This window comes from Thunnus thynnus, chromosome 12 (genome assembly GCF_963924715.1).
Source record: "Thunnus thynnus chromosome 12, fThuThy2.1, whole genome shotgun sequence".
Taxonomy (NCBI): domain Eukaryota; kingdom Metazoa; phylum Chordata; class Actinopteri; order Scombriformes; family Scombridae; genus Thunnus; species Thunnus thynnus.
In genome coordinates, this window is record NC_089528.1 from 30008494 (window position 1) to 30026940 (window position 18447).

Here is an 18447-nt window from a genome sequence, read left to right on the forward strand (position 1 = left end):
ATCATCATTTCTGTCCATTATTTTGGCTCAAAATACCACAATACCAATGAGCTTTGATCACAGTTGGAGAAGAGATGCGTCAGTGGTGCAAATCACAACAGTAATTAAGTCAAACCGAGAACAAAACACGGATCCATAGTTGCTGAATTCATCAAAATTGAACCAGAATTTAAAAGTTTAATCAGTTTTCTCAGCTGTCACTAATAGTGACCGACGGCACAGAATCTGAAGCTCTCTGATTGGATATTGTGAGTCATAATTAACTCCTACTTTAAAGTTCAGTTTTGGAACATAACGAAGTACATTTTACTTAAATACTATCCTGCAGTACTTGTACTTTACTAGTGTAATCTCATTTATGCTACTTTATACTTCAACTTTACTACATTTCAGAGGGAAATATTGTACTTTTTACTCCACTACATATTTGTTTCACAGCTGAAGTTACTTTTCACATCTATATTTCAGGTGTTTTGTATTTGTAATTAATATAGAGATCTGTTTTCACCTTGACAACCAAGCTGCATTAAATCACCTTTGATTTAATGTTGTAAAACAATAAAACATGAAATATTCCAAGAGGAGGCCATTTAGCATATAAATATTAATACTTTTGTACTTTTACTTTAAGAGCTTGAATGCAGGACTTGTACTTGTAAAGGAGTATTTTTATACTGTGGTATCGCTACATTACAATACTTCTACCACCACTGAAGAATCTGATATTTTCTGACACAGTTTTTCATCTTTTGTACGGATGATGTAATCTGGAGAGTTTCATGTTGATCAAAGCTGTAAAAGAGAGAGAGCAGCGAGTGACTGACGTTGTCTATGAGAAACATGTATCACTGTCTGTGAGCCTCAGTAGCTCCTCTCACCTCCCAACTCAGTGTTTTAGGTGATTAAATGTGAGTTCAGTTAATTGGTTTTTATTGGGGATGGAAATGCATTAAAGCCGCCTGGAAGATAAGACAGATAGGAAACATTAAAAACATTAGAAAGTCTCTGCATGTGTTCAAGGATTGTCAGTAGAAATCTAAGATATATAAGCAGACATTGTTATTGTTATAACTTCACCAACACAACCAGGAGGAGTGTTGTTATTGTCTCATCTAATCATAAACTTTCAAACACACTGTTTCCCGTCTGTGTCATCTTATACGTCTCACAGATCAAAGTATCGACTGGTACCAGAACTCTGATCCACCTCTTATCATATCTACACTGATGAAGCCTCCTGATCTATTAAATCAAATCATGTTTATTTATATAGCACGTTTAAGAACAATCGACCAAAGTGCTGCACAAATTATATTAAAAAGCACAACAGATGAGAAAATACAGGAAATATTAAAATATAAACACGAATGTAAAACAGAAAACAGAATAAACACTTGTAAGATTAATTCATAAGAGCAACTAAAAGCTACTGAAACCATGAACATCTGGAGTTTTGTCCTATAAGTGTCAGTAGAGGAACTCTTGATGGAAAGCTGAGCTGTTAACACGATTTTATCTCTTTGCAGCTAAATAATAAAATAAGCTGAGACTTATTTCTTCTCTGCTTGACTTTATAAGAGTAACTGAACGACTGCTTCCACCTTCGTGTTTTTATATTCTGTTAGCAGGTTGAAGAGCTGAATGATTCTGGTCCTGGTCTGATTTTCAGCTGAAGACGTTTCATGTGCTTGTTCAAATACGCTTAAAAACTACGTAGGCGTCTCTTAAACATCACTGTCTTTGAATCCGACTCCACACAGCAGAGTAAACAAGTCCTTTGTCAGAACCTGCGGAGGTGTTGATGTATTTGTTCATCGCCGCTTTGACTTTGACACCTTTTTGTTGTTCCTAAGAAGCTTCTTTCATTTCATTTTACCTCTCGGGTTTGTTTTCTTTATATCCAGCTGCCCTCCTCTTCCTGTTTGTTACGTGCAGCGACTTGCACTGTCGATACAGCTTAGAGAGACTTTGGGTGCGTTTATTTTGATGCAGTGGATCTCCCTGCTGATAGGTAGATTGGGATCTCATATGGATCGATCGTGCGGCCGTGGCGGGCTGGGATAGCGTCTCTGTGTCGTTATTTAGTTCAGATCTCTTTGTTTTCACCCGAACAAAGAAAGTAAATAAAGGAGCAAACACGTCAGGGTTAAAACTGCTGCAAGCATGCTTGATGTGAACAGAGACTTAATCCTGCTGTTTGTTGTTGTTTTAATCAAGGGGATGAAAACAAAGGTTCTTCTTCTGCTTCTTCTTCCTCTTCTGCTTCTTCTGCTTCTCCTTCTGCTTCTGCTGCTCCTGCTTCTGCTTCTTTGTCTGCTTCTTCTGCTTCTGCTTCTTCTTCTGTTGCTTCTGCTTCTTCTTCTGCTCCTGCTTCTTCTGCTTCTTCTGCTTCTTCTGCTTCTTCTGCTTCTGCTTCTTCTGCTTCTTCTTCTGCTTCTTCTTCTTCTTCTGCTCCTGCTTCTTCTGCTTCTTCTTCTGCTCCTGCTTCTTCTGCTTCTTCTGCTTCTTCTGCTTCTGCTCCTGCTTCTTCTTCTGCTTCTTCTTCTGCCTCTGCTTCTGCGTCTTCTTCTGCTTCTTCTGCTTCTGCTCCTGTTTCTTCTGCTTCTTCTTCTGCTTCTTCTTCTTCTGCTGCTCCTGCTTCTTCTTCTGCTTCTTCTGCGTCTGCTTCTTCTGCTTCTGCTTCTGCTCCTGCTTCTTCTGCTTCTTCTTCTGCTTCTTCTTCTGCTTCTGCTGCTTCTTCTTCTTCTTCTTCTGCTTCTGCTTCTTCTTCTGCTGCTCCTGCTTCTTCTTCTGCTTCTTCTGCTTCTGCTTCTTCTTCTGCTTCTGCTTCTGCTTCTTCTTCTGCTTCTTCTGCTTCTTCTTCTTCCTCTGCTCCTGCTTCTTCTGCTTCTGCTCCTGCCTCTTCTTCTGCTGCTCCTGCTTCTTCTTCTGCTTCTTCTGCTTCTGCTTCTTCTTCTGCTTCTTCTGCTTCTGCTCCTGCTTCCTCTGCTTCTTCTTCTGCTTCTTCTGCTTCCGCTTCTTCTGCTTCTTCTTCTGCTTCTTCTTCTGCTTCTGCTTCTTCTTCTTCTGCTTCTGCTCCTGCTTCCTCTGCTTCTTCTTCTGCTTCTTCTTCTGCTTCTGCTTCTTCTTCTTCCTCTGCTCCTGCTTCTTCTTCTGCTTCCTCTGCTTCTGCTTCTTCTGCTTCTGCGTCTTCTTCTGCTTCTGCTCCTGCTTCCTCTTCTTCGTCTTCTGCTTCTTCTTCTGCTTCTGCTTCTTCTTCTGCTGCTCCTGCTTCTTCTTCTGCTTCTTCTGCTGCTCCTGCTTCTTCTTCTGCTTCTGTTCCCGCTTCTTCTGCTTCTTCTTCTTCTCCTGCTTCTTCTGCTTCTTCTTCTTCTTCTTCTGCTTCTTCTTCTTCTGCTTCTTCTTCTTCTGCTGCTGCTGCTTCTTCTGCTTCTTCTTCTTCTTCTGCTTCTTCTTCTTCTTCTTCTCACTTTACAGAGACACTTTTAGATTCATAACCTGCTTTATTACATGTTGGAGTCATGACACAGACAGCGGGAGAGGTGACGGGGGAGCAAATAAACCTGTCGCCGAATAACACACACTCACACACACATACACACACACACACTCTCACACACACACACACACAGAGGTAGACATATAAATACACATCCAGACACTTTCTTGCACCGGCATTCATTTTCTCACACACTTAAGTGCACACACACTCTTTCTATGACTCACACTCTGTCTTATTCTCTTTATCTCACACACACACACACACACACACACATACACACTCCTTCCTCTCAGCACACACAGAGGAAATTAAATGAGCTCTCTTATCATGCAGACAGCTGCCGTGTGAGAGCGGAGCACCGTCGCCACCCGGTGACTGTTTCTCCCTCCTGGGATTTAAACATCGTCCTCCTCGTCCCCGCTCCTATTGGCCGTGCTGCACCGCCACTCGGCACAGTTCGCATAAATTGGACAATTACCGAGTGAATAGCCGAGGCCCCGCTGAGACTTCCTCCGTCGTAGTCTGTTTCTGCTCCGCTGAGCCGCTCTGAGTGCCGACTTCACTTCGATCCCTTTTATCCTCGGCGGCTTCGGGAGGAAAAGCTCATACAGATATTTAAATTAGTAGGTTTTTGTATTTAGCATTTTTTAGCCTCGCTAGTAGTGTGTATCCAGGGGAGATGGCGTCAGGCGGTTAGTTAGTATGCAGGTGAAACATCCCAACAGTTAATGGATGGACTGACATTACATATGGCACAGTTGTTTATATTCCTCACAGGATGGATCCTCATGAACCTTATGAATGTTGATCAGATAAAAAGCCTTTAATCATGTTTCATACTGTACAGAATGTGCTGCAGCTCATTAACAAATAAACTGCGTACCTCCTTTTAATCGATTGTGTTCGTGGTAATATTGGATTTTATTCAGCAGCCGTGATTGTTGCTACTCATCAAAAGCATCACTAAGAGTCAGGTGAGAACATCCTCTCCACTCATTGGTCAGATGAGCGAGAACGTAAACACAGGAAGAAGCTCATATCTGCCGAATATCAAGAAGACAACGTACTCGGTTGTTAGTCCAGGATGGATCATCCCAGCTGTCAGATTACGTCTCATCTCCCTCTCAAGTACAAGAAGAAGACTGAAGTGATTTTCAACTTTTAAACACAACATAAATCTGCTCAATGAATCTCTGTCAGCTTCAGCTGTACCTTGAGATTAATGCTAACAGAGCATGCTAACATGCTAGTTATCATGATAACTATACGCATGTTAAAAGACTACAACTAACGTACCTTTTTTTGTTTTTTGATTAATGGTTTTGGTCCATAAAACATCAAAAATAGTGAAAAATAATCACAATTTCCATCAAATGTCTTTATTCCGTCCAACCAACATCATGTAAAACTATCATGTAAAACAAGGAAAAACTGCAGATTCCCAAATTTGAGAATCTAAAACCATCAAATATTTTTCATTTTTGACTTGATTTAAACGAGTTATCCATTGTCTAAATAGTTGCAGATTCATTTTTTGTTGCAGCCTCATTCATTAAAGTCAAGTCAGATTTATTTATACAGCACATTTCATACGGCGAGCGTAAACTCAATGTGCTTAAAAACAAGTAAAGATCATACATAACAAATATATTACATGAACATTACATATATAAAACATAAAATAAGAAGATGAAGACAGTGAAGACAGTATCATAGAGACTGAAGCGTGTGTAGGTCAGTCTAACCGGTCTAATCACTGTTAACGTTCATCTGTCTGCAGAGCAGCGACGGATCCGTTCTGCTTTCATTTGTCGAGCCCATTTGTAAGACTGATGCAACAGTCATTTATCCTTCAAATGAGATTATTTCACGGTGTTTCTGTTTTAATTGATGGTGATTTAGACTCGCAGACTTGTGACTGTGATTGCTGCTGGTAATTAATTCTCTAGAGAGCCTCCTCAGAAACCGAGGACACTTTGATTGATGGGATTCCAACGACTGATTGTGAGCGCTAAAGCACTGAAAACCCACAGTGAACTTTCCAAGTTTAATGAAACATTTCTTTGTGAAAGCGGAAATCAGAAAGTTCCCAGCAACCCTGTGGAAAAAAAAGCCACCGTGGGTTTATTTTATCAGAGTTCTCCCAGAGATTCATTGTTAAGTCTTTGTTGCTTTTTTTCCGCCTGAAGTCAGCGTCGTGTTTTAAATAACAGTAACAGAGTGCTGCTCGCAAATTCAATCAGGGAACAAGCCTCTTAATGCCGCCATTAACAATTAATTAGGTGATATTACTGTGACTGCTTGACATCTGTAGGGCCTCTTCAAGAACTGAGCTGCATTAAATCATTTTTCTCTCTTCTTCCAATTAGTGTCATTGGTTTCCTTTCTGCCTCAGAGCTTTTTCACTTAATTTGTTTGAAGCAGAGTCTCTCTTTTTTTCTTCATTTCCTTTCCTTTCTCCTTCCTGTACGCAGACCTGATACCGACCTCGCTGTCACATGATTCGGTCATTAGACCTTTCTTTGTCTTTTCGGTGACCTGAGCTTGACGGGTAACAGCCGAGCTCTTTTTTTGATGCTTCATAACGTTAAATGGTCTGCACTTAAATAGCGCTTTTCTACCTTAACAGACAAAACGCTTTACACTTTTTTGCTCATTCACCCATTTATACACTCACACCGATGGCGGCAGAGCTGACATGCAAGGCGCTGGCCTGACCATCGGGAGCAACTTGGGGTTCAGTGTCTTGCTCAAGGACACTTTGACACATTGACAGGAAGCCCTAACCCTAACCCCGGGATCAAACCGCCAACCCTGCAGTGTGTGGACACAGTTTACACCTACATGGGGCACATAGGCCCTGTTTACACCTGGTATTAACATCCGTCCGTGATCCCATCATAAGTGGACACCTCTAAGTACACACAAGACGCATTGAGATCCGATCACTCAGACCACATTCGGAGGTGGCATGATGGAGCTCAGGATCTGTCAGGACGGCTGCTTTGGATGTGTAGAAGAACATTAATAAACATTAGATCCTGACCGATGCTGTCGGTGTGTCGGAGATTTAAATAATCAATGAAGACCCTCGGTCCGGTTAATAATGAACGATTTTGGTCTTTGAAAACGGAAATGATGTCTGTGTTTGTTTGCGTATAGAGCGGGGAAGTGAGATCCGATCACATGTGGTCACTCAGGATGCATGTGGAGATGCATGTTAATACCAGGTGTAAACAGGGCCATGCAGTCCACCTGAGTACATGAATAAACACACATTATGTTCATTTAAATATTTCTCTTTCTCTACTTCCAAGAGAGCACAGAGGACAGCTGGGGACAGATGCATAAACGACACGTACACACAAACAACACGCCATTTCCTGCACATAAACTGGTATTTATATTTATATGCAGTGAGAATGTGCAACACCTCACACATTCTGCAGACCAGACGTACACATGTTTCTCTAGAGCGATCTGAGGGTGATGAGATGAAATATAAGCTGAGAGAATCTTTCAGTAAAACATTGTTTGTTTTGGTTGACAAGCAGCTGCACTGATTGTGTGATTTTCTGTGTTTATGCCAATCATTCTATTAATTCACAAGGAGTCAACAATGTATGTTGCTGTTAATATTGTTTTTATTTTATCCTCAGTTGTGTCACACCTCGACGGTTCAGATATGAGAGCTAGGAACTAATCATTGATTACATTTCTGAGACGATGGTTTACATCTCCGTGTGATGAATTAATGATATAAAAGAGCCACACAGCTGTGTGTAATGACAGCTGTTCTGCTGTCGAAGAACCTCGCCGGTGCGACGCAACCTGTGAAACTTACACGTCTTCTTCCTCGTTGGTTTCATTGACAGGTGTACAGACAGGTGCGGCAGGCAAAAACAGCTGGTTAAGGCCGTGTCTTCATCCATTTATATCTAATTATGGGAGTTGAAATGAGGCTTGTGCAACGTGAGCCCAGTTCTGCAATGACTGAGTTTATAAAAACACAACTACGTGTACACACAGCTTTATAAATCTGATGAAAAGAGTTTTATGCATCTGGGCTCAGAAGTTTTCCCACTTTTCCTCTACGTGTCATATGCTTCCTATGGATCATTTAAAGTTTTCCATAGTTTTCAGGATAGTCGTGCCGAGCCGTGGCGCCAGCAGTTGAGTTGTGTTGACACGTGTTTTTTTACAGCACAGCATGGTAAAGAAAAGAAGTTGTTTGCAGATAAAGCAGTAAGAATCTGTTGTTAAACATCATCACTGTGGTTGTTTCTGCTTCTACTTTTCCTCCCTGAAGTATTTAAAACTGATCCGCTGACCAAATAGCTCCAAATAATCGTGTTGTGTCGACTTGTTTTTATTGAAGAACGAAGCTCATTGAGTGATAAACAAATTTAATTTCCTATGTCTCCTTCACAATAAAAGCCTCCTGTCAGTGGGAAGCTTTTAACATGAAGCAGTAACTCAAGCTGAATTGACCAAACTCTCTTCCTGTGTTTCAAACCGTCTCGTCTTAACACAAACATCAGGAGGAGGAAAAGTTTCCACCTTTATTTTCAGGCTGTTAGCTGAATATTTTAGAGTACTGTGTATGTAAAACTTTGCAAGGGTGTACATAACATATTGCAGTTAGCGTTTTTTGCCATGATAGCGGCATGAATGTAGAAATGGCAAAGTCTGTCAGTTCACCACTTTGGTCCAAACTGAAATATCTCAACAACTATTTGATTAAATAGGTTTCTATCCAAATGTAGCGCAAATTCTAACCGACTGTCTAGAAAATCGACAAAAGAATATTCAAATTAATACATGTTTCCATCTACAGATGTTACAAGAATATTTATATTAGAGTTGGGTTGTTGAGATAAACAGCAGGTGGCGCTAATTCTCCAGCTGGTGTTATTAAAACCACTGCAGAAGAAGAAGATATGTCATTAAAAGAGCAGCAGTCAAAGCTCAAACGATGGAAAACATGATGGAAAATCTGACATTTCTGTTTGTTTCATGTGTTCATTTGAGGAACGTTATAGTTTCCTCTCTTTTCTCTTATTTCCTGTTTGTCATTTACTCGACATACAGACTTCAGGACTGTCAGGTGCAGCTTTTCCAATAAACAGTGGAAACTGCTAATACTGATCACGTCTGTCTGGGTCGTATTGATCACTATAAGCAGGTGATTATTATGACCACATTTTTTCTTCTTTATTTCTCATGCAGATTACCATCTAATTGACATTTTATTTTATTTTATTTATTACATGAATATAAAGTAATGAAACGATCAACTTCACAATTTACTGAATTTCATTGACTGTTTCAAAATACAGATCAGCTGTTTCAAACACATTGGCTCGTTTTTGGCAGCTTGTCATGAGCTTCAAGGAGACTTTTTCCTGTCATGACTTCAACGTACACGCAGCAGCTTCAGGTAACCAACCGGCAGCAGACGGGTCACTGCGAGGCAATAAAAGCGCCACAGCTGCTGAGTACATATCATACGTGTATCAAGGGAGTAAAGTTAAAAAAAATATATATATAGAATTACTGTAGTTTTAATTTTTTTCTCCATATGTTGTCATATATGAAAAGACCCAAAATGAACACTGTAAGCAGACTACTTGATTACTATAAACAAATTATATAAACAGCCTTGGTATGGGACTGATTCTGTCTCAGAGCTTTTTGATCCATATAAGCTGTTGATCACTATAAGCGGTTTCCACTGTTTCATATCTCAAACCCAGTGGGGCCGCCCACACTGAAGTTAAATATAATGTATGCAGGTGTGTGTGTGTGTGTGTGTGTGTGTGTGTGAGAGAGAGAGAGATCCTTCATGCAACTGAAGACGCTGCAGCGGCGGAGCAGGACTGAATACCTTCTAGTCTCAGCGGGTCTGGTCTTTAATGATTCTCTCGATTAAACAGCTGCTGAGCTTCTCGTCTGTCTTTCCTTCTGTCTGCAGTGCTCCTGCAGGGAGGAGGAGGAGGAGGAAGAGGCAGCGTCTTCAGACTATAAATAGCAGGGTTTGGGGTTAACGAGGAGGAGGAAGAGGAGGAGGAGGAGGAGGAGGAGGGTTTTGGGGGGTTTGGATTGACGTCATGTTGGTGAACTGTTCTCATACAACAGACTTCCTTCCGATCCTCTTTAGATCTGTTCTCTGCTTTTCTTTCACCAACACTAGTTATATTGAAACTGAAGTGAAGCCCCCCCCCCCCCCCCCCCCCCCCCCCCTCCCCCATTTCAAACAGTTTAATCAACCCATCAGTGAAATGAAAACACGTTTTGAGTGAGAAACAATCCTGAAGGAAAGCAGAGGAGCGGTCGACCTCACGTCCAGGGGCTGAAAACGTGTCGAGGAGAGAAAACACAGCGAATGAGGTCGACAGGAGGTCGGCGTCCGGTAGGAGGTGGAGGTTTGATGGTGCGGGTGCTTGAATGAAGTCTCGCTGGCTTCGTGTGGATGAAAAGCCTCTAAAACTGCACGAGGTCAGAGAGTCAGAGATGTAGCGAGATGTTTGAAATATTCCTGATGAACTCCCGGGTTTTACGGTGCAGCTCTTAAGAAAAGATTTTACATGTGTGAAGAAAAGCGACGACCTTCAAAGAAGGAGGAACGTGGTGGAAAACATGAGTGTTTTGTGCAGAACAGAGTGTGTTCTTTGTGTCTGTTAACCTGTGCGGATCACCCCTGCTGGGTTCAGCACACATGTAAACTGTAGATGAAATTTAATGTTTCATTGGAAACAAAGTAAACAAACTGCTGCTACAAGTCATGATCAGACAGCGCGTCGCTAACTGACGTTAGCGGTGGATGTTTGTTCGGTTCAGGAAGCTGAGCTGCAGGATGAGACGTATGTTCATGTTTGTAAGTCAACATGAATTTGAATTTTATTTATTTGATAGAGACGATTTAACATAATACCAGTATAGAGCATGAAACTGATGTGCTGCACACAGAGTTTATAGATATTGTTAATTTTCAACTCTTGTCCCTAGTTGGTCTTTACTCTTTATCCTACAAACTCCTCCTCCTCATCTACCAGTCCCTCCACTCCCTGGACCCCCCCAGTACCTTTCAGACCTCCTCCACCAACACACACCTTCCCAAAGCCTGCGGTCCTCGGACTCGGCTTTCTTTTTCTCCTTTTTTGTAAAACATCCTTGAGTGTTTTGAAAGGCGCTATATAAATCTAATTTATTATTATTATTTATTATTATGTACAGCTTTCATTATCATAAAACCTGACTTCTTTATTAAAGGAGACATATTCTGCTTTTTGTGATTATTTATATACTGTTATGTTGTTAGACGTGGTTATCTCCTTTTGTACAATTCATCCTTTTTTTTAAAATGATGAAGGATTTTGCATTTTACACTGAAAAATAACTTCCCTCCATCATCAGTGAGCTTCAGAACCAGTAAAAATCTCCTCCTCCTCACTAACATGTGAAAACCACATTAGAGGAGTTCAAATAGATGATGATTGTAAACACGACCTCACTAGAACCTACTGTATGCAGACTATGAAAGGAACAGATACAAAACTATGATTTAAAATATATATACATTTTGTTCATTTGGGAAGCTGGAAAAAAGAAGGGAATTAAAGACACAAGCATCAACTGATGAAGACAAAAGCAGCAGCAGCAGCTCCTCCTCCTCCTCCTCCTCCTCCTCCTCCTCCTCCTCTTCCTCGCTGCTGTATCTCTTGTCTCCTCTTATCTTGAAGTAGTAAAACGATCTCTTTATTTTTCTACAAAGGAGTCAAAGCTCAAACTGTGAGTTGCTCGGACGAGAGCTTCAGATTAAAAACAAAAGACTTTCTTTTGTCTTTGAGGCTTTTTAGATCTTTTCTGAATAAATCAACCTCCTGCCTGTGTGTGTGTGTGTGTGTGTGTGTGTGTGTGTGTGTGTGTGTGTGTGTGTGTGTGTGTTGTACAGCAGACGTAAACATCAGATGTATCTTATAGATGAGTTTACCTTCGAGGTCGCAGGTCGGCTCCCACAGAGACGACTAAATCTGTCGTCCTCCGTCTGCCGCTCACGCTCATCTACGTGTCTTCTTCTAACACTCACACGATGTTTTCACGTAACCTTTGACCTCTGCGGCTTCAAGCTCCAAGTTCACGTTTAAACACATGGATCCGCTTCACCTTTTTAGCCTCCCGTGATCGGCGGCGGGATGTCTCGGGGGGGGTTTTCCTTTTGATTTGTTGTAGTTTTTATGCTTTTTGTATATTCGATCCTCCTCCACATTATCTAATTATATCTGTCTATCTTTACCTCGGAGTCTACAGGCAGCTCTTTATTCTGTAAAACAGTTTGGCTGCATGATTATAGTGTATGTACAGGACAACATACAAAGTCATAGGAGTGTAAACAAATATGCACAGATGAGAAACATCAGTATTTTTGCAGTAATAGTCGCCCCTCTCTCCCTACCTGTAACCTGATTGACATAATTTACTGCAAATATAACACCACCTCCTCTTCTCAGAGTCATGACTCGGTAAAATCAGACGACATATACGTCCTCATTCTTTACAGTGGCGTCAGGATCTCTGTCAGACGTCCATAAATCCATTTTGAATTCATATAAAAAAGCTTCAGATCTTGTCTCATGACCATCAGATTCAGACGTTATCTTCCAGTGTTTCCCCCACAATTGTACAGGCCTGGTGGGCCACCGGGCCAACAAAAAAGTCTTTTTTGAATGCCAAAAATATCACCAAATATCCATTAATTCAGAAAATAATCATCAGTTTTGGGAGCCTCTGTGCGACATTGTTCCATAACATGAGTCGACCTCTGTGTCGTCGCCTGGGAAACTATTGATGTGATGCCACCTTTGAAATTACTGCAGAGCGAGAGTTTATGGGATGCGGGTTAGCTAACGTGAACATGGCACCGCCTACAAAAAAAAGAAAAAACTCTAGCACAGGTAACAGACAAACAAATATATCAACGTTTTCCTCCAAAACTCTGGAGTCAAGTAAAAAATACACAAGTGGAAGAAGTTTTTATGCAATAAATGCAGCTTATTAACTCATCCCCTTCTTGCGATCACTTTCTTTTAAGTCTTGAACAAACATTTTAATGACAGTATAAATTGCAGACCGCCTGTTGCGCCACCTGACTGAAGCCGACCGTGTGAACATGCCGTCTCGCGTGCTTCGTCTCTTAAGGGTTTTTCGGTGCGTACCACCAGGCCTGAATAAGACTGTAGGAGTAAACACTGTCTTCAGTATCAAAAGTAAACCAGGTGATTGTTGTGCAGCGTGAACAGGAAGTGCTTGAAGTCAAAGCAGCAGCATCGACATCGATGCAGATGTAAACAAATGAGTTCAATATTCAGACATTTATCGAGGTTCATCTGTTTCTTCATGATCAGTCGGTCAGTTTGGAATAAAGCTCCACTGATGTTATTATTACCTCATTATCAGTTATAGAAACTGATGAGCTGAACTTTGGGACTGTTTTAAAAACGTGCAAATTGACTGAAGGAGCTTTCCAAATTTTTGTCAACTTGTTTCTTGTGTATGTTTTTTTTTTTTTTTTAGAAACTTCAAATCTAATTTATTTTCATTGGACCTCCTCCCACTGCACACACAGTGGGAGGATATATTTCTCTTTTAAATTATGCATTATGACCCAAGTAGTTACGGCTGGTAGCAGGCCTCCTCTCACTATAAACACAACCTGCAGTTTTTATAGAGAGTAATGTAATACGGCTGAATGCAACTCTGACTTTATTCCCACTTTTAATTCCCACTCAGACCTTTAACAGTAACGCAGCCATTAATTAGACTCTGTTAAGACTTTTGTTTTGAAGGTTAGGTTCAAATACAAATATAAATCATTTGAATAATTTAGATACATAAATAGTTAGAATGTGTGTTGTTATTTACATATATGTATGAATGGTAGTAAAAACTATTTAATACAGAAAATGACTACTTGCAGTATAAACCAGGGTCCCAAAATCTTGATACTTTATATTATATTACCACGATATTTTGTAACATGTAGTATCGTTGTTTTACTCTGTGCAGGTCGACCTTAACCAAAGTGCTTCTTGTTGCCTGAACACAACCAACTTTCTCCTTTTGTTGGCATTTTATAAAGTGACAAACGCTGCTGTTTTTCTCATCAGCTGTCTCAGATTTGAAGAAGCTCTCACCTCAGCTTTTATTTTATTTGAATGTCTTTGACATCATTAGTGAGAGATGAAGATAGCTGGAGGTCCATCAGCCCTGGACATTAATAATACTGTTTATGTTCCTGCTGTATGACTGATAATATTAATGTTGTCTCTCATGTTTTTCTGTCCTCAGTCACCTGGACAACCATCACCTGTGGGACCCCAACGAGTTCGCTGTTTCCTGCTTCAGAATCATCATGTACTCCATCCAGGTACAGTTATTAATTCAAATATGTTGCACTACTGCAGTTTTGAGTGTTAAAGTACTTCACCTTATGAGTACTGTTAGCCCCTCCCCTCTTTTTTCTCTTGCATCTCACACCTGTCAATCATCTTGACGAGCTGTCATCCAGCTGGCGGTTGAACTCAGCGGCGTCCTGAAAGCCTCCACAGGCAGACAGACAGTCGATCAGATGTTCGCTCTGTTTCAGCTCTGTTGTTGCTGCTGCTGTTGTGGCTTTTTGGGTATTTTTTTTGACCCTTTTCATCCAGGCTGCTCAGTGCCAGTGCTGCTTCTTTCATTAGGATTAGTAAACTCTGCCCCCCAAAACCGCAATCCACAAAGTGAAAATCTCTAATCAGCAGCGATACATTTACTCCCCTGCAGCCTCCTGATTACGGTTCATACAATATTACTGAAAACTCTCGGGTTCGATTGTAGCCGCAGACCTTTGTTGCACGTCGTACCTCTCTCTCTGTTTCCTGTCTCTCTGCACTTTCAACTGTCAAATGAAGGCAAAATGCCAGGAAATTATCTTTATAAAACAAACATTAGATTTATCCAGCTTGTTTGGAGGGTTGGTATAAGTCCTGCCTGCAGCGTTCAGACCAACATTAACCATGCGTGAAAAGCGAAGTCCTCTCATTTATTTTAATGAGTCCTTTCAACAAAACAACAAGAATTTTTTGCTGCAACACATCCTGACTTCACTCAGCTGCTTCAGCCAATCACATACCTGCCAGCGCACAGTCCTTCGTCACATAAACAAGTATTTCTACTGTTTAACTCGTGATCGTTGTGACAAAATATAAAATAGTCGTGGCTGTGATAACTTTCCAGAGTTTAAATCCCGTCTCTTAGTATTATAAACCTCTGTACAGTGTTTTATTCTTGTAGATTACATCCTGCAGGTTTCTGGCTGATTTAACAGCTTGAGGTTTTTACATTAAATGTTTTATTCTTGATTCCTAACATGATCCTTAAGAAGCAAGTTCTTGCTGTTATGAGCCTGATCTCAGAGCAAATTTATACTTATTTGTACCAAAATGGACCCTTTTTAAGAGAATGACTGATTGTACTAGAGCTGTAGTCAACCAAAGAACATTAGATTATTATAACATTGGTCGACTAAAATCGTACATAATCTTCAACTAATCGATTAGCCGCACGCGCGGCGGGGGGGGGGAATGTAACGGGACAGAGTGCACAGTAAACTCTCTGTTCTGTATTTCTCTGTTTTGTGTCTTCAGGTTATGCTAACCCATTGTTGCTAACTTTGGAGCTAACCTCCTTTACTTTTCCAGCATTTGGGGAAACAACAGACGTGACTTTTTAGCATTTATTAACTGACACACTGTAGTCTGTACTGTACATTTACTGCCAGACTGACAACTTACTACTAACCTTTTCCTCTGCTCCGCTCGCATCCACCGTCACTTCTCTGCCCCTCGCTGTTTCCCGCTCGCTACGCAAACATTGTCCTTAACGGAGCCACGCGACCAGTGGTTTCCCAGGCAACGACATAGGTTGACTCACGTACCGGAACAGCGCTGCTCTGAGACTCCCAAACGCTGTCGATTTATATCCATATCAAATATTAAGAAATATGTTTTTTTGGCCTGGCGGGGGTTCTGGTTGTGTCATTATGGAGAAACACAGATTCAATAAACGTTGAGTACAGTTTGACCCAGCGGTCTCCGTTAGTTCAAAGTTGTAGGTGATTTACAGGTAATTTGTTAATCTGTCCCTCCCGCTGCAGGAAATAATGGATTAATCCTGGAAAGCTGTTGATGTAGCACTTTTCTCCTTATGAAAATAACACGGAGATTATTCGACCAATGAGAATTTAGTCGGAGGAGAGCATATCGAGCAGCAGACTGCAGCCCTAGATTGTACCAGCAGAAAGAGAGAGAACATCTGCTCACTACTGTCTTTTATTGTTTGTGGACATAATTGACATAGTTGTGTTGTGTACAGTCTCTTAGAGATTAATGTGTTGATTGTATCAACATTTTATTCTTAAATACTCTGAAATCTTTCTCAATGAGCTGTGAGTGATGTGGTCCTACATGAAGACAAACTGGTTTGAGTTTTGGTCGTTTCATATGAAAGATTTCAGTATTTTTCAGTTTTTTTGGGCTCTGAGGTTTTAAGTGGGCAGTTAATAAAGAAAAATAAATGATGTAACATACGTTTGAATTCAGAAGTATTTGCTGACAGTCAGGATGAAGCAGATTAGTGGTTTGCTTTAATCGCTCCACATTTATTTAATGATGTTGAATGTTAATAATAAATGCAAAATATCTTTTGGAAAATGTCTTTTTAGAGAATCTAACATCTCGGTATGATTACAGCATACAAAATACCCAATAATTATTTCCTGGTATCCAGCAGAGGACAAATATCTGTGCAGAGATCTGCAGCTGCTGTATATTTACCTGCAGACTGCTCGTACACTTATTACTGCTGTCAATCACATCTTCCCAGCGTTCATCTCTGCTCCCTCCGACACTTCCTCCCGCTACAAACAGCCAGACACGCATCCGACACTCGCTCTCTGTCCTCTGTCGGTTTCTCAGGTTCCCAGGTGACTCTGAGCTGCCGCCTCCGATAAAATAAAACACGATCAATGGCGCTGGCTGTGTGTCTGTCTGACTTATCCTACTTTTGGGGACACATCTCAGACTAAAGACCGGTTCATTGGGGACGGCTTGTCTGACTGAGGACGACGGCTGTGTCCCCGATTGGGGAAAAAGCTGATTTTTGGGCCACTGGTTAAGGTTTGGGGTTGGAAGTCTGTGTCTTGTCCCCAGAAGTAACCTAAGTAAATGTGTGTGTGTGTGTGTGTGTGTGTGTGTGTGTGTGTGTGTTTGCCAGCTCTGTGTGTGAAGAGTTGGCAGAGTTTTGTCTCTCTGATCTGTCCGGGGGAGTTTGTGACTGTCTGCCAGGAGACAGCGACGGGTGTCTGTTTGATCCGAGTGACGAAAAACAAACGCACCCCGGGTTTCTCCTCTCTGCCGTCAGCCGAAAAACAAAGGAGTTGAGTCATTTTTTTAAAAGAAAATATTCATCCTGTAGCAGTCGCTCTTCACATATCAAGGTCCAGCTGAGACACAGTGACTGTTGACGGGCTGTTAAAATATCAGAAAGATCAAACATTAACCAACATCAGGATGTTCAAACAGTCACACTGGAGGAGATCCAGCAAAGACTAAGACTGTCACTTTTTCAAAAAGTCAAGTTTAAATGAGTTAGACAAAAAAATCATTTGTTCGAATTAATTCGAACACAACACGTATACTGTAGTCGTCAGAGATGCAATTTGCTGTGACTGTCATAAGCTTGTATGGCCAACGATGACCATCTGTCAGCGTTCAGAGAGGACATTTTACCATTTAGTAAAGTCTTTATATTTTTCCTGTGTCGTGTCACACAGCTGCACTCTGGGTGTTGAGACTGTTTTGTGTCAGACGAGGTTATAAAGTTGACGTTGCTCTGCTTGTTTGATGTCTCCGCTGTTTCACTCAGATGTTTCTGTGTCATGATTATCTGATTGTCCTTCTCCATTTTTATTAGCTTAAGTTTACTGATTGGTCAAAGAGCATGCAGGAGGTCAAGCTGATGTGAATTTGTGAATTTTAACGGTGTGTTCACATCAAACACACAGTGAGACTACATATAAAGTCAATGCAAAGATGCAAATAGAAGCAGATTACACAACATGAATGACTTGAATATGCGAAATTCACATCATTTGTGTATCTGCAAGTTGAAAATATTCAACTTGAGAGATAAATTTGCTTGTATCATGGGGCTGGACCAGGAGACTGAGCCACAGCTTGCTGACAGGCAGCTGTTGAAAGCCGTCCAGCTCTGGAGCAGAGAGGCGGGAGCAGGTTGGTGCTGCTGATTTCTGGAGGAATAAACACACATCAGACCACCACACCAGTCAGTCTGGATTCTGCTCTAATCTGGAGTCATTTACCAGCAGGACGAGTTTATTTTTTTTAACTTCTGGGTTTAAAAAAGTGATTTATCTTCACTTTTGCTTCAGCGTTGTCTTCTGCACTCAGTCTGTGGCCTCGTACCTACGACTGAATCACAGCTGTGCTGATATTCACTATAACAGAACTCCCTCTTGTGTGATATTGCTTAAATGAGTTAAAGTCAGCTGACAGTGTCGGTGTGGATTTCTGGTTCCCTCGTAGTTGAAATATCATGTATCAGTCACCCATATGTGGGACTTGCTATCATTTCCCTGTCTCCCTGTTCTGAATTCAGATAGTTGCATGTCTGGGTTTGATCGGAGGGTTTATGCAGATCACCTGATGCAGAGTGTGGGGACTGGCTCCCAGCTGGGTGCATTCCCCTCTCGGCCAATCGGGGTGTGATGACGCCCTTTTTCTGGGGTTTAAGAGAGGAGAGAAACTGCACGCTGTACCATAACATAAACCAAGTGTCCTGCATTGGTTTCCTAGTGCCCATCGTGCAAGAAGTTGTCCCACGATAGC

The 18447-nt window shown here is 41.2% G+C and overlaps 1 protein-coding gene across 3 annotated transcripts in view; it reads left to right on the forward strand.

The window, feature by feature from the left end:
* Window positions 1–18447, forward strand: part of efr3a (EFR3 homolog A (S. cerevisiae)) — a 150569-nt gene that overhangs the window by 91587 nt on the left and 40535 nt on the right. For all 3 annotated transcript variants that reach the window (XM_067606809.1, XM_067606810.1, XM_067606808.1), the window contains one exon: window positions 13850–13928. In XM_067606809.1, coding sequence (XP_067462910.1) covers window positions 13850–13928 — 79 coding nt within the window. The remainder of the gene's footprint in view (window positions 1–13849; window positions 13929–18447) is intronic.